General features: G+C 48.6%; 2 protein-coding genes across 2 annotated transcripts; one reads left to right on the top strand and one right to left on the bottom strand.

The window, feature by feature from the left end:
• Positions 1–108: 108 nt before the first annotated feature.
• LOC131185311 (claudin-34-like) lies at positions 109–8,035 on the bottom strand. Its single transcript, XM_058157749.1, has 3 exons — positions 7,944–8,035; positions 2,795–2,872; positions 109–1,741 (listed from the first exon to the last, which is right to left on the bottom strand). Exons 2-3 carry the CDS (start codon positions 2,824–2,826, stop codon positions 736–738), a joined length of 1,038 nt encoding a protein of 345 aa, XP_058013732.1. The 5' UTR covers positions 2,827–2,872; positions 7,944–8,035; the 3' UTR covers positions 109–735.
• A 346-nt stretch (positions 8,036–8,381) lies between these two features.
• PLK1 (polo like kinase 1) lies at positions 8,382–21,391 on the top strand. The gene is made up of 10 exons (XM_058157748.1): positions 8,382–8,948; positions 14,314–14,482; positions 15,877–16,021; positions 16,875–16,968; positions 17,636–17,855; positions 17,947–18,108; positions 18,201–18,278; positions 19,658–19,812; positions 20,178–20,360; positions 20,793–21,391. Exons 1-10 carry the CDS (start codon positions 8,514–8,516, stop codon positions 20,997–20,999), a joined length of 1,848 nt encoding a protein of 615 aa, XP_058013731.1. The 5' UTR covers positions 8,382–8,513; the 3' UTR covers positions 21,000–21,391.
• Positions 21,392–22,194: the final 803 nt, after the last annotated feature.

The following is a 22,194-nucleotide window of genomic DNA, read 5'->3' as shown; positions in this document are numbered from 1 at the left end:
TTGGCACAGAGACGCAAGCAAACAGAAGGCAGACAATCCTGCTAGACCAGACGAACACAGAATTGGGACCCACTCAGTACTATTAATAGTATTTATTTTCAGTAGGAAATGAATTATTTTGTAACTGTACAATGAAAAGTGGAACCAATATACAATACAGTAAATAAACAATAATAAAATAGAAAATGTCCAAAATAAATACAGTAGTATTTGTCAATAGAATATAAAAACCAATGTTCTACATTATATAGTATTATAACAATATACCATTTAAAGAAAACCTATTTAAATATCACAATATTTAAATATATTGTTTAGAATATATTACAATTGTTTAAAAATATTGTTTATTATACAATATTGTTCAACAGCATTTTTTCCTCATTTGATGTATTTGGAGCAAGATAGGCAGATGGGATGAGTTGAACTGCAGGGCTCTGAGGCTGTGGGTCAGAAAGAAAGATGGGGAGGGGACTTCATCTGTTTGAGCAGCTCAAGACCTTGACCTTTGTGATGTTCTTGGCGTGGCATCAGGTGCAAGGAACCAAATCAACTCTGGGAATAAGCCAAAGCAGTTACTTTAGATAGATGAGGGGGAAGGAGAGAGAGAAATATAGAAGGGGGGGGGAATACCAGACAGAGAGAGAGAGAGAGAGAGAGAGAGGGAGATGATAGATATCAGATAGATAGATAGATAAAATAGATCAATCTTGGGCACCAGCAGAAAAGGTTTTCCTAGTCTGGTCGGTGATGCTTCCTCCTTGGACGTGATTCCCTGATCTCCAGCCTCTTAACTGCCTCCTCCTCCCCTTCAACCTGGGATTCAACCACATACGGAGTAACTAATACAATAGGGACCTCCTTAGCATCCTCAAGCAGTTGCTGTTGCACTGATTGTACAGACTCTTTCTTTACATCTGTGTGATGCACAGATTTTATCACATCAGCCCGAGACTCAGGTTCCTCTTTCTGTCGTTGGTCGACTGTCTCAGAAGAACCAGTATTTCTATAAATGTCAATTGCTGCTGTGGATAAAACATGACTTTCTTGACGGATTTCAAAACCACGTTTATTACATATGATCATAACACCACTCAACAATAATAAAACCGCAGAAGTATAGCCAACATAAATAGCAGCTCCGATCTCCTGGTACACTGGAGAAGTAGGCATATGGAAAGACTCAGGAAACATAATGTCTGCATTAATCAAGATGGAATAAGTGTTCCAGGAAATGGGAATTAAGATTATGATTCCTGTTAGGAAGTTCATAAGGCCTCCAACATTAAAAAGAGTGAGCAAAAAAGCTTTTTGTGCTATGGCTCTGACAACATTCCACAAGGCAAAGCTCATGAAAGTTATCCCCACGGCTGCCACAATACAACACAAGCTCAACAGATCTTGAGCGAGAAAAATTTCGTTGGGCAGCATCTTCAGGTCTTCAGTGAATTCCTCACAGTGGATGTATCTGTTTTGTGGATGAGTGCTGTGCAGATAACAGGCTCTCCAGATTCCAATCCATAGCAAGCCAGGATACAAGTTGTCCGTACTTTTAACATGCCATAATCTCCAGTGATCGGTGGCTGTTGAGGTAATACACAGGATCCATCCTAAAATACTGAGCAAATAACCACCAAACTGGGCCCTATTAATCCAGACTGACCATTTTGTGATCATGGATTCTGTTTCACTTGGTACTTGCCAATTAAGTGATTTATTGGACATGTAAATGAACTTCGAACTGTTGAAATAAAATCAAAACAAAATAGCTCAACATACGTCTATGTATGCTATCATTCTGACACCTGTACATAAATACATGAATAATCTAGAGGTGTAAAGGGCATTCACCACTGATTCTGTTGGAGGTAAATTTCTCCAACTGATTTCTTAGCAGTATAAATTTATTTATTAATCAAATTTATATGTCACCCATCACATTTTCTAAGTGACTCTGTATGGTTTAAAAATACAAAGAATAAATATTGTTTTTCCCATTCAAATCTCTGAAAATATTGAAGTTGCTTATAAAAAAGCAGTCCCTTCAAAAGGTTTAAACCAAATATGTTGGTATTAAAATAATACTCAGCCAATTGTCAAGAAAAAAGCAAGGTGTTACCTTAACAGTTATAGAACTTCGTGAGATGTATACAAATGTCAGATATGTAATGAATATCAAAACTGAAGAAATTCTGCCCCCCATTAACATACCATAGTTTAATTATTCTTTCTACATGAAAATATTTTTTGAAATATTTATGTGAAAATATTTACAGACCCCCTCGCATCCTGGATATAAACTGTTTCAACTCCTACCCTCAAAACGACGCTATAGAGCACTGCACACCAGAACTACTAGACACAAGAACAGTTTTTTCCCAAAGGCCATCACTCTGCTAAACAAATAATTCCATCAACACTGTCAAACTATTTACTGAATCTGCACTACTATTAATCATCTCATAGTTCCCATCACCAATCTCTTTCCACTTATGACTGTATGACTGTAACTTGTTGCTGGCAATCCTTATGATTTATATTGATATACTGACCATCAATTGTGTTGTAAATGTTGTACCTTGATGAACGTATCTTTTCTTTTATGTACACTGAGAGCATATGCACCAAGACAAATTCCTTGTGTGTCCAATCACACTTGGCCAATAAAATTCTGTTCTGTTCTGTTCTATTCTATTCTACATACTACAAATTGAACAGGACGTATTATTTAACCATTAAATACAACCCCCCCTTAGAATAACAATAAGCATTCACATAAATGGAAGCCACCTACCTTGTACCCAGAAGGTCTTCATTACTCCTCATTTGCAAATATCTTAGATTATGAACTATGTTGGTGACTGTAAATTTGCTGAAACAAAACAAAACAGAATAGTTTAATTTTCATTTATACAGGTGTGTGTGTGTATGTGTGTGTGTGTGTGTAAGAGAGAGAGAGGGGGGGGGAGAGAGAATCCCTGAGGACACAAGATTATGAGATAGTATTTATCCAATTTCCTTTTGGATAAATAACTGCGATAGTTCTCACAAATAATTATTCTAAACTGTACCAGTGTTTTTCCACCTCAACAATTTTAAGTGCAGCATGGTTGGAATGAGCTGATATTGCTGTAACACATAACAGGTAGTTTACCCAATAGCACTGGGAATTATATTTGAAGTAAAAAATGATATCCCCTCTATTGGTGATCACGGACAGATAGTTGCAGCTGTCTCTCAATGCCAAATGACCAGCATCTCTTCTGTTCTTCTCCAGAACGTCTGTTTTCAACGGTCACTGAGCATTCCAACTGTCACTCCTCAACTGACAAGCCACAGAATTCAATGACCAATCTCTGAACAGTTTTCATCATTCTTTCAAATTAACGCATTTATATACAAACAAAAAAACTAATCCAATGTAGTCTCGATGTAAAATGATAAATCTTGCTTGACCCTCAATCTGCCTGTTTGAGCTAGCTGTTTATCTCCTGTACATGTTGCAAAGAGATGCTTTACAAAAATGAAAACAAAGAAAAAAGATATAAAGAGTAGCTTCTGATATTCTTGACAGCAGCTATAAGTACTAATATATATTTAACCTCTCTCTAAAAATACGCTGTTTTCTATCATCCATCCTAATTACCAAAACTATAATCACATTTTTTTACACAAAAATCCCCTAAGCGGGTTCCAGTCACCAATACATTCTAGGCAACATCTTTAGGAACCAAGGTGGTAAAATTAATCTGGTTTCCCCATTGACTTTGCTTGACCCCAGGAACCGTCATAAATTTGAACCAGCTGCCAAGCGCCTGAATTTTGATCCTGTGATCATGGGAATGGGGCCGTGTGAAGTCATCAACTGGCGTGGCATCGACGACAGCTCGGGAGTTCATGGCCTCCATGACAGCCATGGACCTGACTCAAGTAGTTAATGGCCCTACTCACATCGGGGGAGGCACACTAGATCTGATTTTTATCTCTGGGCAGTGGCTGAATGATCTGGAACTAGGAGATTTAGTTATTGAGCCTTTGTCATGGTCAGATCATTCTCTCCTTCCTCTGGACTTTCGGACCGCTACTCAACACCGCAGGGAGACAGGACCAATGCGTTGGTTCCGTCCCAGGCACCTGATGGACCCGGAGAGGTTCCTGACGGAGCTTGGGCCGTTCCCTGAAGAGCTAGTCGCAGCCTGCAAACAGGCTGCGGCCGGGGCTTTGGACCATGTCGTGCCTTTGCGGCCTTTGACCCGGCGTAGAACTCAACCGGCTCCTTGGTTTTCCGAGGAGCTGAGGGAGATGAAGCACCGGAAAAGACGCCTAGACAGTGCCTGGAGATCCAGCCGTTCGGAAGCTGACCGAACACTAGTTAGGTCATATATTCAGACCTACCTAGTGGCATTGAGGGAGGCTAAGCGTTCTTACGTTTCCTCCCTCATTGCATCGGCAGAAAACCGCCCGGCCGCCTTGTTTTGGGTGACCCGCTCTCTTCTGCAGCAGGAGGTGCGGGATGACCCCCTACAAGGGCGTGCCGAGGATTTCAGTGCGTATCTGCACAATAAAATCGCTCAGCTTCGGGACGGGTTGGATCAAAATTGGGTAGATCCAGGTGAGACGTCGGAGACTCGTCTTGTTGAACCAGGGATGGGTTTGATCCTGTGGCTCCTGAGGACATGGACAGGTTGCTGGGAAGGCTGAATGCCACCACATGTTTATTGGACCCGTGTCCCTCCTGGTTGGTGCTGGCCATGCAGGAGGTGACATGAGGCTGGCTCCGGGGGATTATTAATGCTTCTTTGTTGGAAGGGGTTGTTCCTTCTGCCTTGAAAGAGGCGGTGGTGAGACCCCTCCTTAAGAAGCCTTCCCTGGATCCAGCTGTTTTAGGAAATTTTCGTCCGGTCTCCAACCTTCACTTTGTGGCGAAGGTTGTAGAGTGTGTGGTGGCACGTCAGTTACCCCAGTACCTGGATGAAACTGTCTATCTGGACCCGTTCCAGTCCGGCTTTCGGCTTGGGTACAGCACAGAGACAGCTTTGGTCGCGTTGGTTGATGATCTCTGGAGGGCTCGGGACAGGGGTTATTCCTCTGCCCTGGTCCTGTTAGATCTCTCAGCGGCTTTTGATACCATCGACCATGGTATCCTGCTGCACCAGTTGGGGAGTTGGAGGCACCGTTTATCGGTGGTTCTCCTCCTATCTCTCTGACCGGTCGCAGACGGTGTTGGCAGGGGGACAGAGATCGACCGCGAGGCGCCTCACATGTGGGGTGCAGCAGCGGTCGATTCTCTCGCCTCTTCTGTTCAACATCTATATGAAGCCGCTGGGTGAGATCATCAGTGGTTTTGGGGTGAGGTACCAACTGTACGCTGATTTTTATTTATTTATTTATTTAATCACATTTGTATACCGCCCTATCTCCCAGGGGACTCAGGGCGGTTTACAGCCTAATAAAAACATACATATAAATACAGAATAAAACACCAATTTAAAAAACTTATTAAATAAGGCCGAATATTAAAAATTGCAATAAAAATAATAAAACCCCATTAAAACCAAATTAAAATTTAAAATTTAAAATTCTAGTCCAGTCCTGCGCAAATAAATAGATGTGTCTTAAGCTTAAGTGATGATACACAGCTGTACTTTTCCACCCCAAGCCACCCCAATGAAGTTGTCGAAGTGCTGTCCTGGTGTCTGGAAGCCGTACAGGTCTGGATGGGGAGAAACAGGCTCAAGCTCAACCCCTCCAAGACGGAGTGGCTGTGGATGCCGGCACCCCGGTACAGTCAGCTGCAACCGCGGCTGACTGTTGGGGGTGAGTCATTGGCCCCGATGGAGAGGGTGCGCAACTTAGGCGTTCTCCTGGATGGGCGGTTGTCTTTTGAAGAACATTTGAGGACCATCTCCAGGAGAGCTTTTCATCAGGTAAGCCTGATCCGCCAGTTGCGCCCCTTTCTTGACCGGGATGCCCTATGCACAATCATCCATGCTCTTGTTACCTCTCGCCTGGACTACTGCAACGCTCTCTACATGGGGCTCCCCTTGAAGAGCATCCGAAGGCTCCAGTTGGTCCAGAACGCAGCTGCGCGGGTGATAGAGGGAGCCACTCATGGCTCCCATATAACACCACTCCTGCACAAGCTGCACTGGCTACCTGTGGTCTTTCGGGTGCGCTTCAAGGTATTGGTTACCACCTTTAAAGCGCTCCATGGCTTACGGGACTGCCTACTGCCACCGTTTGCCTCCCACCGACCGTGCGCTCTCACAGAGAGGGACTCCTCAGGCTGCCGTCAGCCAAGCAATGTCGAGCCTTCTCTGTGGGGGCTCCCACCCTCTGGAATGAACTTCCCCCAGGACTTCGTCAACTTCCCGACCTTCGGACCTTCCGCCGCGAGCTGAAGACGTATCTATTTTTCCGTGCAGGACTGGCATAGAATTTTTAGAATTTTATTATTGGGTTTTTAATTTTAATTGGGTTTTATCGTTTTAAATGTATTTTAAATTGGGGCTATATTTAATAAGTTTTTTAATTATTGATTTTAATTGTATTGTATTTACTTGTTGTTTTATTTGGCTGTGAACTGCCCTGAGTCCTCGTAACTTTGAATGGGCACTAAATGAACTGCTGTAAGTTGAAGACTATTAATAATAATAGTTATTATTAATTAATTATTACTATTAATTATTTAATTATTAATTAAAAATACTATTAATAATAATAGTTATTAATTATTATTATTATTATTAATAATAATAATTAATAATACAGAAGAGTATTTCCCAGCAAACCTCCCAGTGAACATTTGCTACAGATATTCTGAGTTCTCCAATGAGGGAGAATGCCCAACTTCTTGGGTTAATTCATATTTATTAGGTCGCCCCTCACATTTCCCAGGCTGAGGTTGCTGCAGAGGGGACCCAAATACTGATCCCACCCCTGCCCCGCCACTGCCCATCCTGGCTTTCCCCTGGGTCAGGGGTCTGCAAACCTGGCTCTTTTGAGACTTGTGGACTTCAATTCCCAGAGTTCCTCAGCTGAGTCTTAAAAGAGCCAAGTTTGCAGACCCCTGCCCTGGGTAATACCTTTTAATGTGCTTGGGAAGCTTCAGGTAGTTAGTTACCTGCCTTAGTTAGTTCTCCTGCTGGTAAAGATAGTCCTGGGCAGTTTGGGTGCTTTTGGCCAGTGGCTATAAGTGAAACCAAGGTCCACTTGGACCACAACCTCCCCTGCAGAGGCTACGACCCCTGCCCTAGAAATGCTTTGCAAGCCAACCCATGGCTGCCTGGATCCCTCCCCCAGGAAGCACCTGAAGTGCGCTAACCCACATCCTGAGGACACATATCATTGAATTGTGGGGAAAGACTTCTGAGCAGCTAGAAATTGGGGAGAGTGGGACGGGTGTCGGCTAATGTTATATCCGCATTGCCCGGTTAGCTGGTGCTGCCACCTAAACACCCCTTCCCCAATTCCTAGCAGCCTGTAAGTCTTGGCTGACCTCGTACAACAGGCTGGGGTCAGCATTCAGAGGGCTGGGAAATTAAGACAAGGGGGGAGGGAGCCCATGGTCCAGCATCTCTGCCCTGGGGGGGTGGGGGAAGGCAGTGGTGAAATCCAATTTTTTTTTTACTACTGGTTCTGTGGGCGTTGCAGGGGAAGGATATTGCAAAATCCCCATTCCCTCCCCATTCTGAGGCCAGCCAGAGGTGGTCTTTGCGGGTTCTCTGAACTGCTCAAAATTTCCGCTACCGGTTCTCCAGAACCTGTCAGAACCTGCTGGATTTCACCCCTGGGGGAGGGCCAGGGGACCACTTTCAGAAAGAGTTGAGCGGGGCCTGCGGATGAAGGGGGAGCTTGGCGTTCAGCTATACTGGCTGCATTTAGTGCGATCCCCAATTCAGCCCAGGATCCAGCAGAACTTCTCCCACAGCCGGTTTGAAGACCTTTGGCGAGGAAGGAGGCCACTTCGCGTGGCAGCCCGTTCCACCGGCCGGCAGCTGGCGGGGCGGGAAACTCCTCCGGGAAATCCAGCCCGAATCCCGCGGCGGTGATCGATGAGCGGAAAAGAACCGCCTGGGACAAGCCTGCGGGCGGGGAAGGGGCGGTCTCGGCCCTGCTCCTTCGGCGACCCCCCGCCCCCTTCTCCGAGCCCGGGGCTTCCAGTGCAGACCCTCCGCCCCGGCTCCGATTTCCCTCCGCCTTTCCGCTCTCCCGGACCGCACTCCGGGCCCCCCCCCGTCCTGCGCTCCCCTGGCCCAGCTCAGGCCCGGAGGGGGTCCCCGGGGGGGGGGGCGGGGAGGGCGCGCACTTGGAGCAGAGCCAGGGAGGCGGTTCCCTCCCTCCTCCCCCCGCCCCTCCCTCCCGTGATGCCTAGCGGCGCGGGAGGCGGGCTGGAGTTTAAATCCTGCCGGCCAATGGGCAGCGCGCTCGGCCGCCCGTAACGCTCCGGCTCCGGCTTCGAAGGCTCCGGCGGCGGCGCTGAGCGAACGGGCGAGCGGGGCGTTGGCGGCGGGATGAGCGCGGCGGTGCCCGGCAAGGGCTCCCGGCCGGCGGGGCTGGCGGCTCCCGGGCGAGGGGCGGCCCCGGCGGAGCAGCAGCAGAAGCAGCCGGCGGTGGCGGCGAAGTCGTCTTCGTCGGCTGGGCCGGAGAGCCGGTCGGTGCCGGAGGTGCTGGTGGACCCGCGGAGCCGCCGCTGCTACAGCCTGGGCCGCTTCCTGGGCAAGGGCGGCTTCGCCAAGTGCTACGAGATCGCGGAGGCGGAGAGCGGCGAGGCCTTCGCCTGCAAGGTGGTGCCCAAGGCGCTGCTGCTGAAGGCGCCGCAGAAGGAGAAGATGAGCATGGAGATCGCCATCCACCGCAGCCTCCAGCACCGCCACGTGGTGGCCTTCCGGGGCTTCTTCGAGGACAGCCACTTCGTCTTCGTCGTGCTCGAGCTCTGCCGGCGGCGGGTAGGAGGGGCGATGGGGGCTCCGCTCCGTCCCCTGCCCGGCCCGGCTCGGCCCGCCCGTGGCCGGCGGGAAAGCGCGGCCGCCGTTGGGCTCCTAGGGAAGCCGCGGGAGGGGCCGTTTGAAAGCCGGCGTCGCCGTCGGGGATGGCTTCCTCCTCTCTGGCGCTCCCGGGGGAAAGCGGGGCTCCTCGGCTCCGCCGTCGGTAGATGCCCGAATGCCGCGTCTCGGCAAACGGGATGCGGGGCTGACCTTTGGGGGCGGGGAGAGAAGGACGGCAAGACAAAGCCAGATGCAGGTTCAGCCAAGCCACCCGTGTGGAGAGGCTGTTTTACCTGCTGCCCTGTGCCGGATTCCCGTGGCTATCCAAGTGAAACATCCCACGTGGCCATTCCCCAAGACGGGGGTCTCCAACCTTGGTCCCTTTAAGACTTGTGGACTTCAACTCCCAGAGTTCCTCAGCCAGCTTTGCTGGGAGTTGAAGTCCACAAGTCTTAAAGGGACCAAGGTTGGAGACCCCTGCCCCAAGAGGTGAGAAGATTTCGGGGCCAGGGTGCAAGTTATCAAATACCAGTCGTCACAGGCAATATCAATGAATTGAATCCAAGCCCAATTGAATGGCTGTCTCACTTTCAGGGCTCTGACAGCCTCTTTGGGCTCCTCCCTGTCTCACCTTGGGGGGAAAGCAAAGGGAGTGACTTTATGATGTCTTGGGCAGGTCTCCCTCCCCCCCCACCCCAAATGCCTCCCTCAGGTGAGCTTGAGAAATTAAAACCCCTTTATTATAGACAAAGACCAGCCGAAGGAGGGTGGGCTACAAAGAGTTAAAAAACATAAAAGATACATCAGGCTTAAAATGTACATGCAAAAACCTAGAAATCTAGAAACTACCTGTAGAACCTAAAACGAGGGCTAGGAGCAGTATATCCTGTAAGGGGGTGGGGTGGGGGCTGGCAAACCAGATCTGAGACAATGCCGGGCACTCTAGAATAAATCACTAGAACTGGTTGATGGCAGAGGACGCAAGTTGAATAGGATGCAGCCTTGCTTGGCCCCTTTCTCATTCCAGCATCTGACTTTCAGAGAGGACCCTTCCTGAAGCGTGCCTATTGGATGAAGTAGACATCAGTCAATCGAGAAATCTCCTGCACTGAAGTCTAGGAAGGGGCATAAAGAGAGGCTGTCTTGTGGGAGGAGGAGGAGGGTTGGCGCATTGACCGCTGGCGGAAAGATCATCCCTCCCGAAAACCTAGTTGTTCCTCTGCAAGTATCTTTTCTTCTTCCAGCCAGTTTCCCACTTGGGTGTCTTGCTCAGTGATCTCTGTCACTGGTGCCCAGATTGGCAGATTTTCTATGATTTGGCCTGGGCGTCTACTTCCAGGGGAGGGAGAGATGCCGAAAGAATGCCTCCCGGGTCCCTGGGGGGATGCGAGGGTCCAACTGTGGCTGGGCTGAGTCATTGGATCCAATGAAAGAGGTGGCTTCCTCTTTCTTCCATGCCAGCAGTTGCTTGTAGTCTCTTTTCTGCTGGAGGAGATCCTGTGCTGCTCCTGGTGTAGAATTGGCTACATCAGTCTACTAAGTGGTAGCAGGAGCTTTTTTGGCATTAGAGTCCTTGACCAACCATGGCTTGGAGGGGTGAGGGTGGTGTACTGGGGTCAGGGCAGACTGGAGGTGACCTGAGCCGCTAGTTCAGTTATCCTTTTAAGTGTGGGGGGGGGGGTGTCCGTGGCAGTAAGTTCTTTTTGCTGGCATGAGTAGGAGTTGGTAGCAGGAGGCAATTCTTGATTGAAGGCATTTAACTGGAGCAGGTTTGCTTACAACCTTAGGGATAACTCCCAGGGCCCCTGCAGGGAGGCTAATCACTCATTCTGGAGGTGAACTTGGCTGGATGGTCATTTTCAAGGACATCATTTGGAATTTCAGAGGTTCAACCTGAGGACTCTTTCAGCCAGGGAGAAACCTGCCAAGTTTGATTTTTGGATTTTTGAGTAAAGGGTGAGGAGGAATCCATCATCTTCGGGGTTGGGGAGGAGGGATTTGTGCTTTGGTCTAATGCAAGTGGAAGTGGGGCAGGGCTGTTTCTCCTGTAGGCAAGGAGCCCCCCTCCCAGTTTTGGAGGCAGGTGAGGCTACTTTCTGGTTTGGGTTTCTGTATTGCTTAGGGGGGGGTGGGGTTTGCAATATTTGCCGGGCAGTTTCTTTTGGGCAGTTTCTTTTGGGCATCGGGATTGCCTGTTTTTCCTACCTCATGGCTGGTGTGGAGCTCAGAGGAGTCGCTGATGGTGGGAGTAGTGTGCTGACAGCTTTCTGTGTGCCTTTGAGGACAGGCAGCGCCTGAGATAGTTTATTTTTTTATTTTTTTATTAAAAAAGTTGTGCATGTTGTATCAGTTCTTCATTTTAACCTAGAGTAATAGTACAATAAACATTTTCAATCGTGCTCGATGCTAAATATTTGAAAATTCTGGTGTTCAAAATCTAAAATGTTCCCATCTATTTAGTTGTGGATTTGCAAAATGTTTTTCTTCCATGCTTCTTTGTGATTCAGAGATGAAAGTTCTGTCTTCCATGTTTGCAGTTTTAAATTGCCAGATAGAAACTTGTTCTGTGCTGTGTTTAGTTTAGGTATGTACTATTATTATTTTAATAGAGTATTTATAGCCAAGCCTGATGTCAAGTTTCAAAGTGTGCTCTTGAAACCATTAGACACCTCTGACCTTTACATCTGACCGCCATAAAAGAAGCATCTTTAGCGCAGCCAATGACAAGTCAGTAAAGCCCCTTGCATCCATAAAATTTATTTATTATTTTTTTTTCTTTTTTTCTTTTTTTTTAAAGTTTTATTTTAACATTCATGTCCAATAACATATTTAATGTACCATCATATACAATTAATCGGACCTGCCCGGTCACCACCCCCTTCCTTTAACTCTCTTCCCTTCTCTACCTTCTTCTACTTTCCACAACCATCCTCCCCCTCTCTTATTTACATCCTCTCCTCCTCCCTCCCTACTCCTTTCTTCTCCCTCTTCTATCCCTCTTCCTTCCTTTCCTCTTCCTCCTCTTCTCTTTCCTACCTCCTTCTCTCTTCTACTTCCTTCTTTCCCATCATTCTGAAGTGGTAGCCAGGCAGCTCCAATCTTACATTAATTATACGTCTTCGATCATCTTTGTACATTGACCATCAATCCATTTTCTACCCTTATCCTCCCTTCCCCTTCCTCCCCCCACCCCCCGGGACTTCCCAGAACCGAATACAGGGTATAAAACTAACAACAAAAATTAAAATATAACACAAATCATAATCCATAGTCACTCCTTAAAACCTCAATTCCCCTTCCAGAAACAAAAAAATACATTTCTTCCAATCCATTATATATCAGACCATTCCACTCCTAGAGTTCTCAGAAATTTCTGATTGAGTTAGTGTTTGTTCTTGAATAAAGTACATAGTTTTTAATATCCAACCTTCATCAATCAATATCAAAACAACGTTCCATCTTCCAATATTCTCCATGGGTTCTTCTAAAATGTCTTTCTTCCTTAAGCAGTCTCTCAAAAATAGTTCATATTTCCAACTTAATTTCTTAAATTTTCTATCCAACCTTCAAGGGTAAACAATAGTCCATCTTTTCACATCTTTGACGTTTATATACATCAAATAATATTACAAATATCCAATATATCAATTGTAATAATTAAAATCTTCACTTTACCTTGCTTATATCAAATAACATTATTAAAATTACACCTATAACTTATCCAAAATATATCTATTATAACAATTAAATTCTAATTAGCCATATAACAACATTACATCCATCTCTTAAATAAAATATTTAATCCAAATTCCTAAATTTTACTATGTATCCTCCAAAGTTAAACAATATTCCATCTTCCTATTCCTTTATACCTGAAATATATCAAATAGTACCCCTAAAATTACACATTTATATCCAAAATAAATCATTTATAAAAATTAATCATTATCATATATAATAGAATTAAACATTCTCCCTCCCCTTTTTCTGTCTTACACTTTTTCCATCATCTATTCACCATTCAACATCTATTAATAAAGAGTTCCCAATCTTTAATACATTAGTGTAGAAATCTCGTGCTTTACAAACTGTATTGAGAAAATACTTTCTTCCTTTATAATTCACTGTTAAACCAGCTGGAACCTCCCATCTAAAATATATCTGATGTTTCTTAAGCTCATCCACTAAAAAGGCAAGTTCTTTTCTCTTTCTTAACATTTTAGGAGGAATTTCCTTCATCATTATTATATCTTGTCTTAATATTTGAAATTTATTTTTATAAAATGCTTGCAAAATTCCATACCTAATCTTATTTGTAAAATAAATAACCGCATCTCTCGGTAAACACTTCTGCCTTGCCAACCAAGAATTAACCCGATAAATTTTTTCAATATTAACTTCAAAATCTTCTGGTTCCACTCCCTCTATCTGAGCAAAGGCCTGAATAAAAATCTCTTATACCCCTTACCCTTCCATTAATTTATATTGTAATATAACCCTTTCTTCATCTGCCTTATCTACCTTAACCTGAATATCATCTATTTTATTTTCTAAATTCAAATTAATTTGAACATCTATTTTCCTTTGCAAATCTAAATTAATTTGGTTAAGTTCATCCAGTCTTTCTTCTGTCTGAATACTAGATAACAATCCTGAGAGAGTTTAGAGCAGGGGTCTCCAATCATCACAGCTTTAAGACTTGGGGACTTCAACTCCCAGAATTCCACAGCCAGCATGTTGGATTCCCTTTCTCTCCCCCCCCCCCCCTTGAGTGGATGAATGGCTCAGAGGTTACATTGATTCTGGGGTTCCTATCACTGGGAGGGGAGGGCAAAAGGGCTGTTTTGATGTCTGCTAGTTCTTTCCTCAGCTTCACAAGTTCTGTGTTCATATCCTTCCTTAGCCTCTTGGCTCAGGGTAAAACCTGGCAGATTTACTCCTCTTGAGGCTGGGGTTTTATGGCTCTTATTTGCAGGGTCTCTGCCATTTTCCCAGTGAGGAGGTCATAGTAATTCCGTCGTTTATGGTGGAGGGGGAGGGTAGAGCTGGCTCAGAAAAATGCACTTGGCTTTTCTTTTGCTGGGCGAGTAGTGAAAACCTTTCAAATCAGTTCTTCTATTTGGTCAGTTTAGGGGCTGAGATAGGGAGGCTTACAAGCAGCACACCTGGTTTGAGTTTCCCCCCAAAGTTCCTGACTGCTTTTACGAGACCCTCCTCTTTCATCCGTGTTTCCTATAGTGGGGAGGGGGGCGGCACTTGCCTCTTCTGAGCGCAGCTTCTCACAGTGCTACCTGGGCTGTTCCTCTCTTCCCCCCACCCACCTCAGTCCCTTTTGGAGTTGCACAAGCGTCGGAAAGCCCTGACGGAGCCCGAGGCCCGCTACTACCTGCGCCAGATCATCCTGGGCTGCCAGTACCTGCACAGCAACCGCGTCATCCATCGTGACCTCAAACTGGGCAACCTGTTTCTGAACGATGACATGGAGGTGAAGATCGGTGAGTGGGCTGCGGTCCCATTCTCTGTACACAGCTGAGCGGGGGTGAGGCCCCCTGGCTGGGAGGGGACTTGGGCCATGCTGCTATTCAGTCCTGGAGAAGGGGCACCTCGGTGGTCGCATCCTCTGCAGGATGCTGAGGAAGCTAGCAGGGAAGGCAGGGGTGTGCACAGTTGTAGGCAACACTGCACCATGGTGGCACAGTGGTTAGAATTCAGTACTGCAGGCTACTTCTGTTGACTGCCGTCTGCCAGCAGTTTGAGTCTCACCAGGTTCAAGGTTGACTCAACCTTACATCCTTCCGAGGTGGGTAAAATGAGGACCCAGATTGTTGGGGGCAAGAATTACTTAGAGAGGGCTGTAAAGCACTGTGAAGCGGTATACAAGTCTAAGTGCTATTGTTATTACCCATTTACGGGGCTGCCCAATTCAAACTGTGATTCTAGATAACGTGCAAAAAAAAAAAGTGGGGGGAAACATAATTCATGCAAAGTCACAGATTTAAACATATTAAAATGGGGGAATAGAACCGGAAAGCTCTAGAGTTCATCAATGGGGAACTGTACTCCACCTGCCTGTAAAGCCAGGGCAAGAGCCCAGTCTTCATCACCTTCTTAAAGCCAACCACTAGAAGATTGTCCCAAAGGTCCACCTTCCTCCATGGCGGCCGTGAATTCGTGGCTGCAGCTGAATTGACCCGGGCAATGGACTGATCCTGGTCTTGCCACCATGAGCCTGGGCACTTCGCTGCCAGCCCAGCGGTGGCATCAAACAGGTCGGGCAGGGGAGCTGCCATGCTATTCCTAAAGGCCCAGCCCCACGAGTGGGATTCTGACCCACCATCTGTGGGAGGGGTGGGGATGCCCCAAGAATTCTCTGAATCTTCCAGGAAATGATAGTGCAACTGCCCTGGGTCCCAGCTGGTGCTCCCCCCTCTCTGTACCAAGCTATGTCTCAGGCCAGCAAGGAGGCCAAGTGTTAACAATCAGCCAAGCAGGAGCAAGAAGCAGCCATAGCCCCTCTTCAAAACTTGTCACTCGCTGGCCCTGGAGACAATTCCTGGAACTTGGGGACAGCTGGTGCTTAAAGTTCGTTGTTCCTGATATTTAGCACATCATGGCTGCTCTTTGATCTTTTTTTCAAAAAGAGAAAACAGATGTTAGAATTCAAGTGCTTTTCCAAACTTGTAGCTGTTTGCGTCAAGGGTCTGGGAGGCCACTGGGTCTGGGGAAGGGGCTTCTCCCAAGCTGCGAGAGCCAGGCCGGCCTGTGGCTTGGAGAACCTCCCCTGGTCTGCAACTCAGGCACCTGGGAGGGGTATTTAGATGGCTTTACCTGCTGGGTTTGGCTCCCTAGCCAAGCTGGACTCAGGAGGCTGCCCCTTGTGTCTGTCCAGGTGACTTCGGTTTGGCCACCAGGGTGGAGTATGACGGGGAGCGGAAGAAGACCTTGTGTGGGACGCCAAACTACATTGCCCCCGAAGTGCTGGGCAAGAAAGGGCACAGCTTTGAAGTGGACATCTGGTCCATCGGCTGCATCATGTAAGTTTGGGGGGAAAATTACACACGCACACAAAGGAACTTTGGGGAAGGGAGTTTTGGGGAATGGACAAATAGGGGTTCAGTGGGACCCTGCAGAACTTGTCCCAAAAGTGCTTTCTTTCAAAGGCAACTTGACTTCCTTGTTTGTAGAAGCTTCTTCAGTTCTGACCGGATGGAGGAGAATGGAAGGATTTATATTCCTTGCAGTCATCTGGTGGGTTAGCATTTTTTCTGATGGCCTCAAAGACTCTCAGAAAGAGTCCTAATGACCAGATGACTGCAAGGAATATAAATCTTTCCATTATCCTCCATTCGGTCAGAATTGAAGAAGCTTCTTGGATGAGAAGCACCAGGTCTTCTAGCAAAACAAGAAAGTCCAGTTGCCTTTGAAAGAAAGCACCTTTGAGGCAATCGTGACCTGGGCAGCAGATGATCTCCATAGACACCTGCAGGGCTTCCTTTCTCTGTAAGAAGGTGGGGATCCCCAAACAGCAGAGACAATTCAACAACCTCAGCTTATAATCTGTGGCTGTTGGAAGTCCCTTCCCAGCATTATCAGGCGTGACTCCTAGGTGAGAAAAGCCACCTGGAGACACCAGGGAGTTGAGAGCTCATCAGCTGGGTGGCTCAACAGGTGGAGCCCTTCCTGCATTGTGCTTAGGGATTCAGGTGTGGCTGAGGCAGAGAGTGCAGGTATTCTCCTTGTGATCCCAGAGGTGGGAGGTGGGAGTGGCTCTGCCTTCTGAAGATCCCCATGTCCCTGTGCTGGAAGACGGGGTGGGCCAAGGGCCACTGGGCCTCTTGGCAGAGGAGGCTCTATGGGGAGCTATTCTGAAGATCTTTCTCCTTGCAGGTACACCCTCCTGGTTGGGAAGCCACCCTTTGAAACCTCCTGCTTGAAAGAAACGTATATTCGGATTAAGAACAACACATACACCATTCCTACGGTGGGTTCTTTTTGAAGCTTCCAGCCAGGGGGTCCTGGGGGAGCTGCCCGTTGCATTTCTGAGCTAACACCCACCCCACCCCCGGTCTGCTTGGAGTAAAGGCAGAACACGTGTGTCCTTGTCTACTCTTCCCTCAGGTTTAGCCCCAGGTGAGGTGCCTGGGACCCTCACTGAATCAGGGCTCCCCCCCCGCAAATCTTCCTGCATGAGACACACTCCTAACAGACTGTAGTTTTGCAGCATTGGGTCGTTGCCCCTTTTCAGTGATTTTCATTTCAGTGACTGAAATCTCATGCTGCCCAAAGTCACTTTACAGGGGAGGTGGGTGGCATAAAAAAATCAAAATAATGTTTGTAAGAATCAGACCCTGTTGGCTTGCTAGCAACATCACTTAGACTTACCTACCGCTTCACAGAGCTCTAACAGCCCTTTCTGAGCGGTTTACAAAGTCAGCCTATTGCCCCCAACAATCCGGTTGCTGAGATTTCAGGCATGGTTGAATCCCGGCTCTTCTGCAACTCATTTTGCTTGGCTTGGAATCCAGCCGAGCAAGTCCCTGGGACATAATGCTTGGCACTAACTTTATAGCCTCACGAAGGGGACGGATGTTGGTAGCAGGGCAGGGGGAATTGTGTAGGAATGGCCTGTGGACCTTTTGTCCGTCCAGCACATCAACCCCATGGCTGCTAGTCTCATCCAGAAGATGCTGCAGCATGACCCAGCTGCCCGGCCCACCATTGACGAGCTGCTGAACGAGGAGTACTTCACGACGGGCTACATCCCTTCACGGCTGCCCACCACCTGCCTTACGGTTCCTCCCCGCTTCTCTCTGGCACCCAGCAGCTTGGACCCCAGCAACCGGAGGCCTCTTGCAGTGGTGAACAAAGGTGAGCTGGACGAGATTTCAGAGCCCCCCTTTCCCCCCCTCCCCTCCGGTCCATGCAGCTTCTGAGCCTGACCGAATCTTCCCTGCCGCAGGTCCAGACAGCCTGGCCCTGGAGAAGATGACCGAGAAGGAGGACAATGCTAGCACCCTGCAGGAGCCCGGACAGCCCCTGCCCTGCTACCTGGCTGACCTGCTGCAGCAGCTGATGCGAGTCAACACTTGCCGGCCCTCAGAAAAAACTCCCGTCAGGCAAGGTGAGGGTGGCCGACTGGACGCTGCGCTTTTGAGCCGGGCAACCCTGGTGCACTTCTTCACTCCAGCATCTCTTGTTTGTTTTCTCTCCCAGAGGAGGCTGAAGACCCCGCCTGCATCCCCATCTTCTGGGTCAGCAAGTGGGTGGACTACTCTGACAAGTATGGGCTAGGTAGGTAGGTGGTCTCGGGGCAAGGGGGCTGGGTTAATACTCTGGAAACCGCCACCATCACCCCAGCTGCATTTTCCCCTGCAAGGATGGTTAATTTTTCTGTATTTTGTGTGAATGAAAGAAAGAGTCTTGGAGCAGAGCCGGTTTGCCCTGGACTTGCACCCTAAAGGCCCTAAAACAGGGGGTCTCCAACCTTGGCAATTTTAAGACTTGTGGACTTCAACTCCCAGAATCCCTCAGCCAGCTTTGCTGGCTGAGGGATTCTGGGAGTTGAAGTCCACAAGTCTTAAAATTGCCAAGGTTGGAGACCCCTGCCCTAAAACATACCTACAAGGGACAGCAGATATGGAATTGATAGTGGGTGAACTGGAATTCAAAGTGGCTTGATTTGATCAGATAGGAACAGAGGGAGAATTTAGCTGGAGTTTCTTTTTTTCTTTTTTTTTTTCTTTTTTTGGTAAATTTGTTTTTATTTTTTAACAAACAAACATACATAAAACCATCTTCAATCCAAATACATTGTGTCGGTGGGTTGATCTTATGTTGCAACTTGCCATATACATTCCAATTAATTTATCTAAGCTTGTATTTTATTAATCTGATACGTATCTCAACACTATAATCAATTAATCTCTCATTAACTGTAACATTTCAATTTCTCCCTTAAAATCAACTTTCCAAATTAATATTATACATCTTCAAATCCATTCCCTAAAATCAATTATATAATTTAAACATTTCCCTTTTTTCTAACTTTTCTTAAATCCCTTTAACATAATTTCCCTCCTAACCATTGGAGCTGGAGTTTCTTTTGACAATTTGTCAGTCTGTCAACACTTGCAGGTTTCAAACTGCCCCCCCCCCCACCTGTCCCCCACCTGCTCATTCAGGTCTCCCAGGGACTCCCTGCCTGGCACTGCCATGGCCTTCCCACCCATAAAAGCCATTCCTTCCGTGCTCGGCTCCTGAGGAGTGACTGGTGGGTCACACAGCCAGGGGGGCAGTCGTTACATTGGGTACGGGCAGCTCCTTTGTAATTTCAAGTGGTCCCTGAATGAATGGCGGTAACTTGAGGGCTGCCTGTAATACGTTTCTTTTAAAAGCTCTTGGTTTCCTGAGGGAAGGTGAGAATGCTCTTCTTCCCCAGCCCAGCTAGCTGCCTTGTGCCACTCGGGGCTTTCCCCATCCTGTGGGGAGAAAGGGGAGGCGAGCCAGCCAGATGCCTCCATGGCCTTGGTCCGATTCCTAAACGCTCCCCGTGTGCAGGCAGGATGTGCTCAGCTGGCTGCGGACTTGTTCTCCTGCTAGGTCAAGGCAATCCTGTGGTATTGCAGCCTGATCCAAGGCAGCTCAGGATGCGCCCACCTTCTCTTCTGCAGGCTACCAACTGTGTGACAACAGCGTTGGGGTCCTTTTCAACGACTCAACTCGCCTCATCATGTACAGTGACGGGGACAAACTGCAATACATTACCCAGAACGGCTCTGAACTGTATTTTAATGTGCTCTCTTACCCAGATACTTTCAGCAAGAAGGTGAGACAGGGAGAAGACACTTGGGGCACTGCTCTACCCTTGCCTCAGTTTCCCCTTCTGTCTCTGATGAGTGGGAGGAGGGAAGAGGGTCCCCTCCGTTGCAATCTCTGAGTCTGTGCTTGAAGGGGCATTCCATCTGGACTAGAGGAAAAGCTGAGGTCCAGAGGGTGTGCCGGGGGGGGGGGGGGGAGATCAAAAGGCATGGTGTACGGATGCTCCCATCCAAGAGATCGTCAAGGCTGGAGGCCCAGGGATGCGGAGGGTGTGTGTGTGTTCCTGGCTTTTTCCTGGAAGGGGGCCTTCGGAGGGGCTTCTTGCTCAGCCCTGCCCCGGTAGGCTCACCTGCTCTGCTTGGTTCTTCTCAGATTAAGTTGCTGGAGTATTTCCAGAATTACATGAGTGAACACTTGCTGAAAGCTGGCGCAAATGTGACTCCCCGGGAAGGGGACGAGTTGGCGCGGCTGCCCTACCTCTTGAACTGGTTCCGCACCCGCAGTGCCATCGTCCTGCACCTGAGCAATGGCACCGTGCAGGTCAACTTCTTCCAGGTGAGGAGTGGGGCAGGTGGGAGCCGCCCACCAGAGAGGGAGCAAATGCTGGTCTTGCAGGGCCCTTGCTTAGACTGCAGGGCCTGCAGGGCTTCTGTGGTGGAGGGAGGAACCGATCTGTCGGGGCCCTGCCCCCTCCCAGGCGCTGGTGCTCTCTCTGGGGACACAGAAGCACTGACCCCCACTCGCCCACCCCCATATCCACCTGGCTTCCCTGGGAGGAAAGGAGACAAACCAAAGGATTGGGAGCAACGTTTCTGAATCAGCATTGGAGTTCTTACAGCCGCCAGGCCTGGGGTCCTCCTAGCCAGAACCCCGAATCCCTACTCAGAACGGGGCCACACGCTTGCTTTTAAGAGGTGCTTTGCCATTGGGCACTGCTGCCTCCTGATGCTAAGCAAGCCCGGCCCGCTGTCGTTTCTTGAACCACAGGACCACACCAAGGTCATCCTCTGCCCCTTGATGGCCGCAGTCACCTACATCAACGAGCGGCGCGAGTTCCACACCTACAAGCTGGCCCTCATCGAGGAGTTCGGCTGCTGCAAGGAGCTGGCCAGCCGCCTCCGTTACGCCCACACCATGGTGGAGAAGCTGCTGAGCTCTAAATCGGGGGCCACCGCCACCAAGGCACCAAGCTAGACCCAGGGGAGGCTCCGCTTGGCTTGGAACTGTGCAGCCCCCCTGGACAGCCCTCCTTGGCCTGGCCACACCAGGCCCCAGGCTCCTTTAGGGGCTCCGGAGCCCCTTGGCTACAAAAGGACTGTAACTTAACAGGATGCTTTTTCTCCAGATTCTGATAAGAAAGCCCCCCCCCTTTCTGCCCCCCCCCCTTCAGACTAAACTGTTTTATACTCACTTTGAATAAAGAGAAACCTCTGACCGGCGTTGCCTTTTGATTCGGATTTAAGCCAGCCGGATTCCTTCTCGAGCCTCTCTCTCTGGAGGGGAGTTCAGGCCCTGCACTAATGGACGAGGGGCTGCAGGCTGGGTGGCTGATTGCCTTTTGGCTTCGGGCAGCAGCGAATCAGGCCTTTGCTTGCTTTGTCTTAGGACTGGTGACTCTCCTCCTCCAGCTGAGCTTTTCAAACTCTGAGCCCACCAAGGCCTCCCACAGCTGGCCAGTCCTGGGGTGTGTGGCTGGGCAACCCTGCAACAAACACAGCTTTGGCCAGAGAGAGTCCTGAGGCGGGAGAACCACGTAGGTCCCCGGGCGAAGGAGCTCTGCCTGACCTCTTCACCAAAGCTGGCCTCCATCCCAGCCCACCTTGTCTTCTTGGGAGGGGGTGTGATTGGGGGGGGGCGGGGAAGAGGCCAGCTCACAGCACTGATGTTGCCCAGGCAGAAGGGAACTCATAAGAGACGAGGAGCAGCTTTTCTCACTCTTGGCCAGGCGGGGGCCACAGTTCTGAAATCCCTCTAGCCACCCGGGGTCCCTGGGCTGGGGATTTCCTGCGATTGCCCCCAAAGCCTCCACAAGCAGTGAACAGCAGCCTTCAACTGAACTTCCCCGGGTGATCCTGGGTCCCTGGAGGTTTGCTGCACCCACAGGAGATGTGATGGAAGGGGGAATGGGCTCGATGAGGGCCAGCAAACCCAGGATGGAGGGCTCAGGTGGAGGGGACCCTTTGTTACATAGATGTACTCCCCACCTCAAGGCATTGTGTGTGTCCAGAGCGGCCCTGCTCGGACAGGGAGCACCCGGCCACAGCAGTGCTGTTGTCTGCGGTTCCTTGTGCCGTTGCTGGAGTTTTGTATTTTAAGCCCTTAACTGTTGAGCCCCTGATCGCTTGAGGAAGCCTCCTCGTTCATTCTTGCCCAAAAGTGGGGGGGCATG

This window comes from Ahaetulla prasina, chromosome 14 (assembly GCF_028640845.1).
Source record: "Ahaetulla prasina isolate Xishuangbanna chromosome 14, ASM2864084v1, whole genome shotgun sequence".
Classification (NCBI taxonomy): domain Eukaryota; kingdom Metazoa; phylum Chordata; class Lepidosauria; order Squamata; family Colubridae; genus Ahaetulla; species Ahaetulla prasina.
This window is presented reverse-complemented; position numbering and strand designations above follow the sequence as displayed.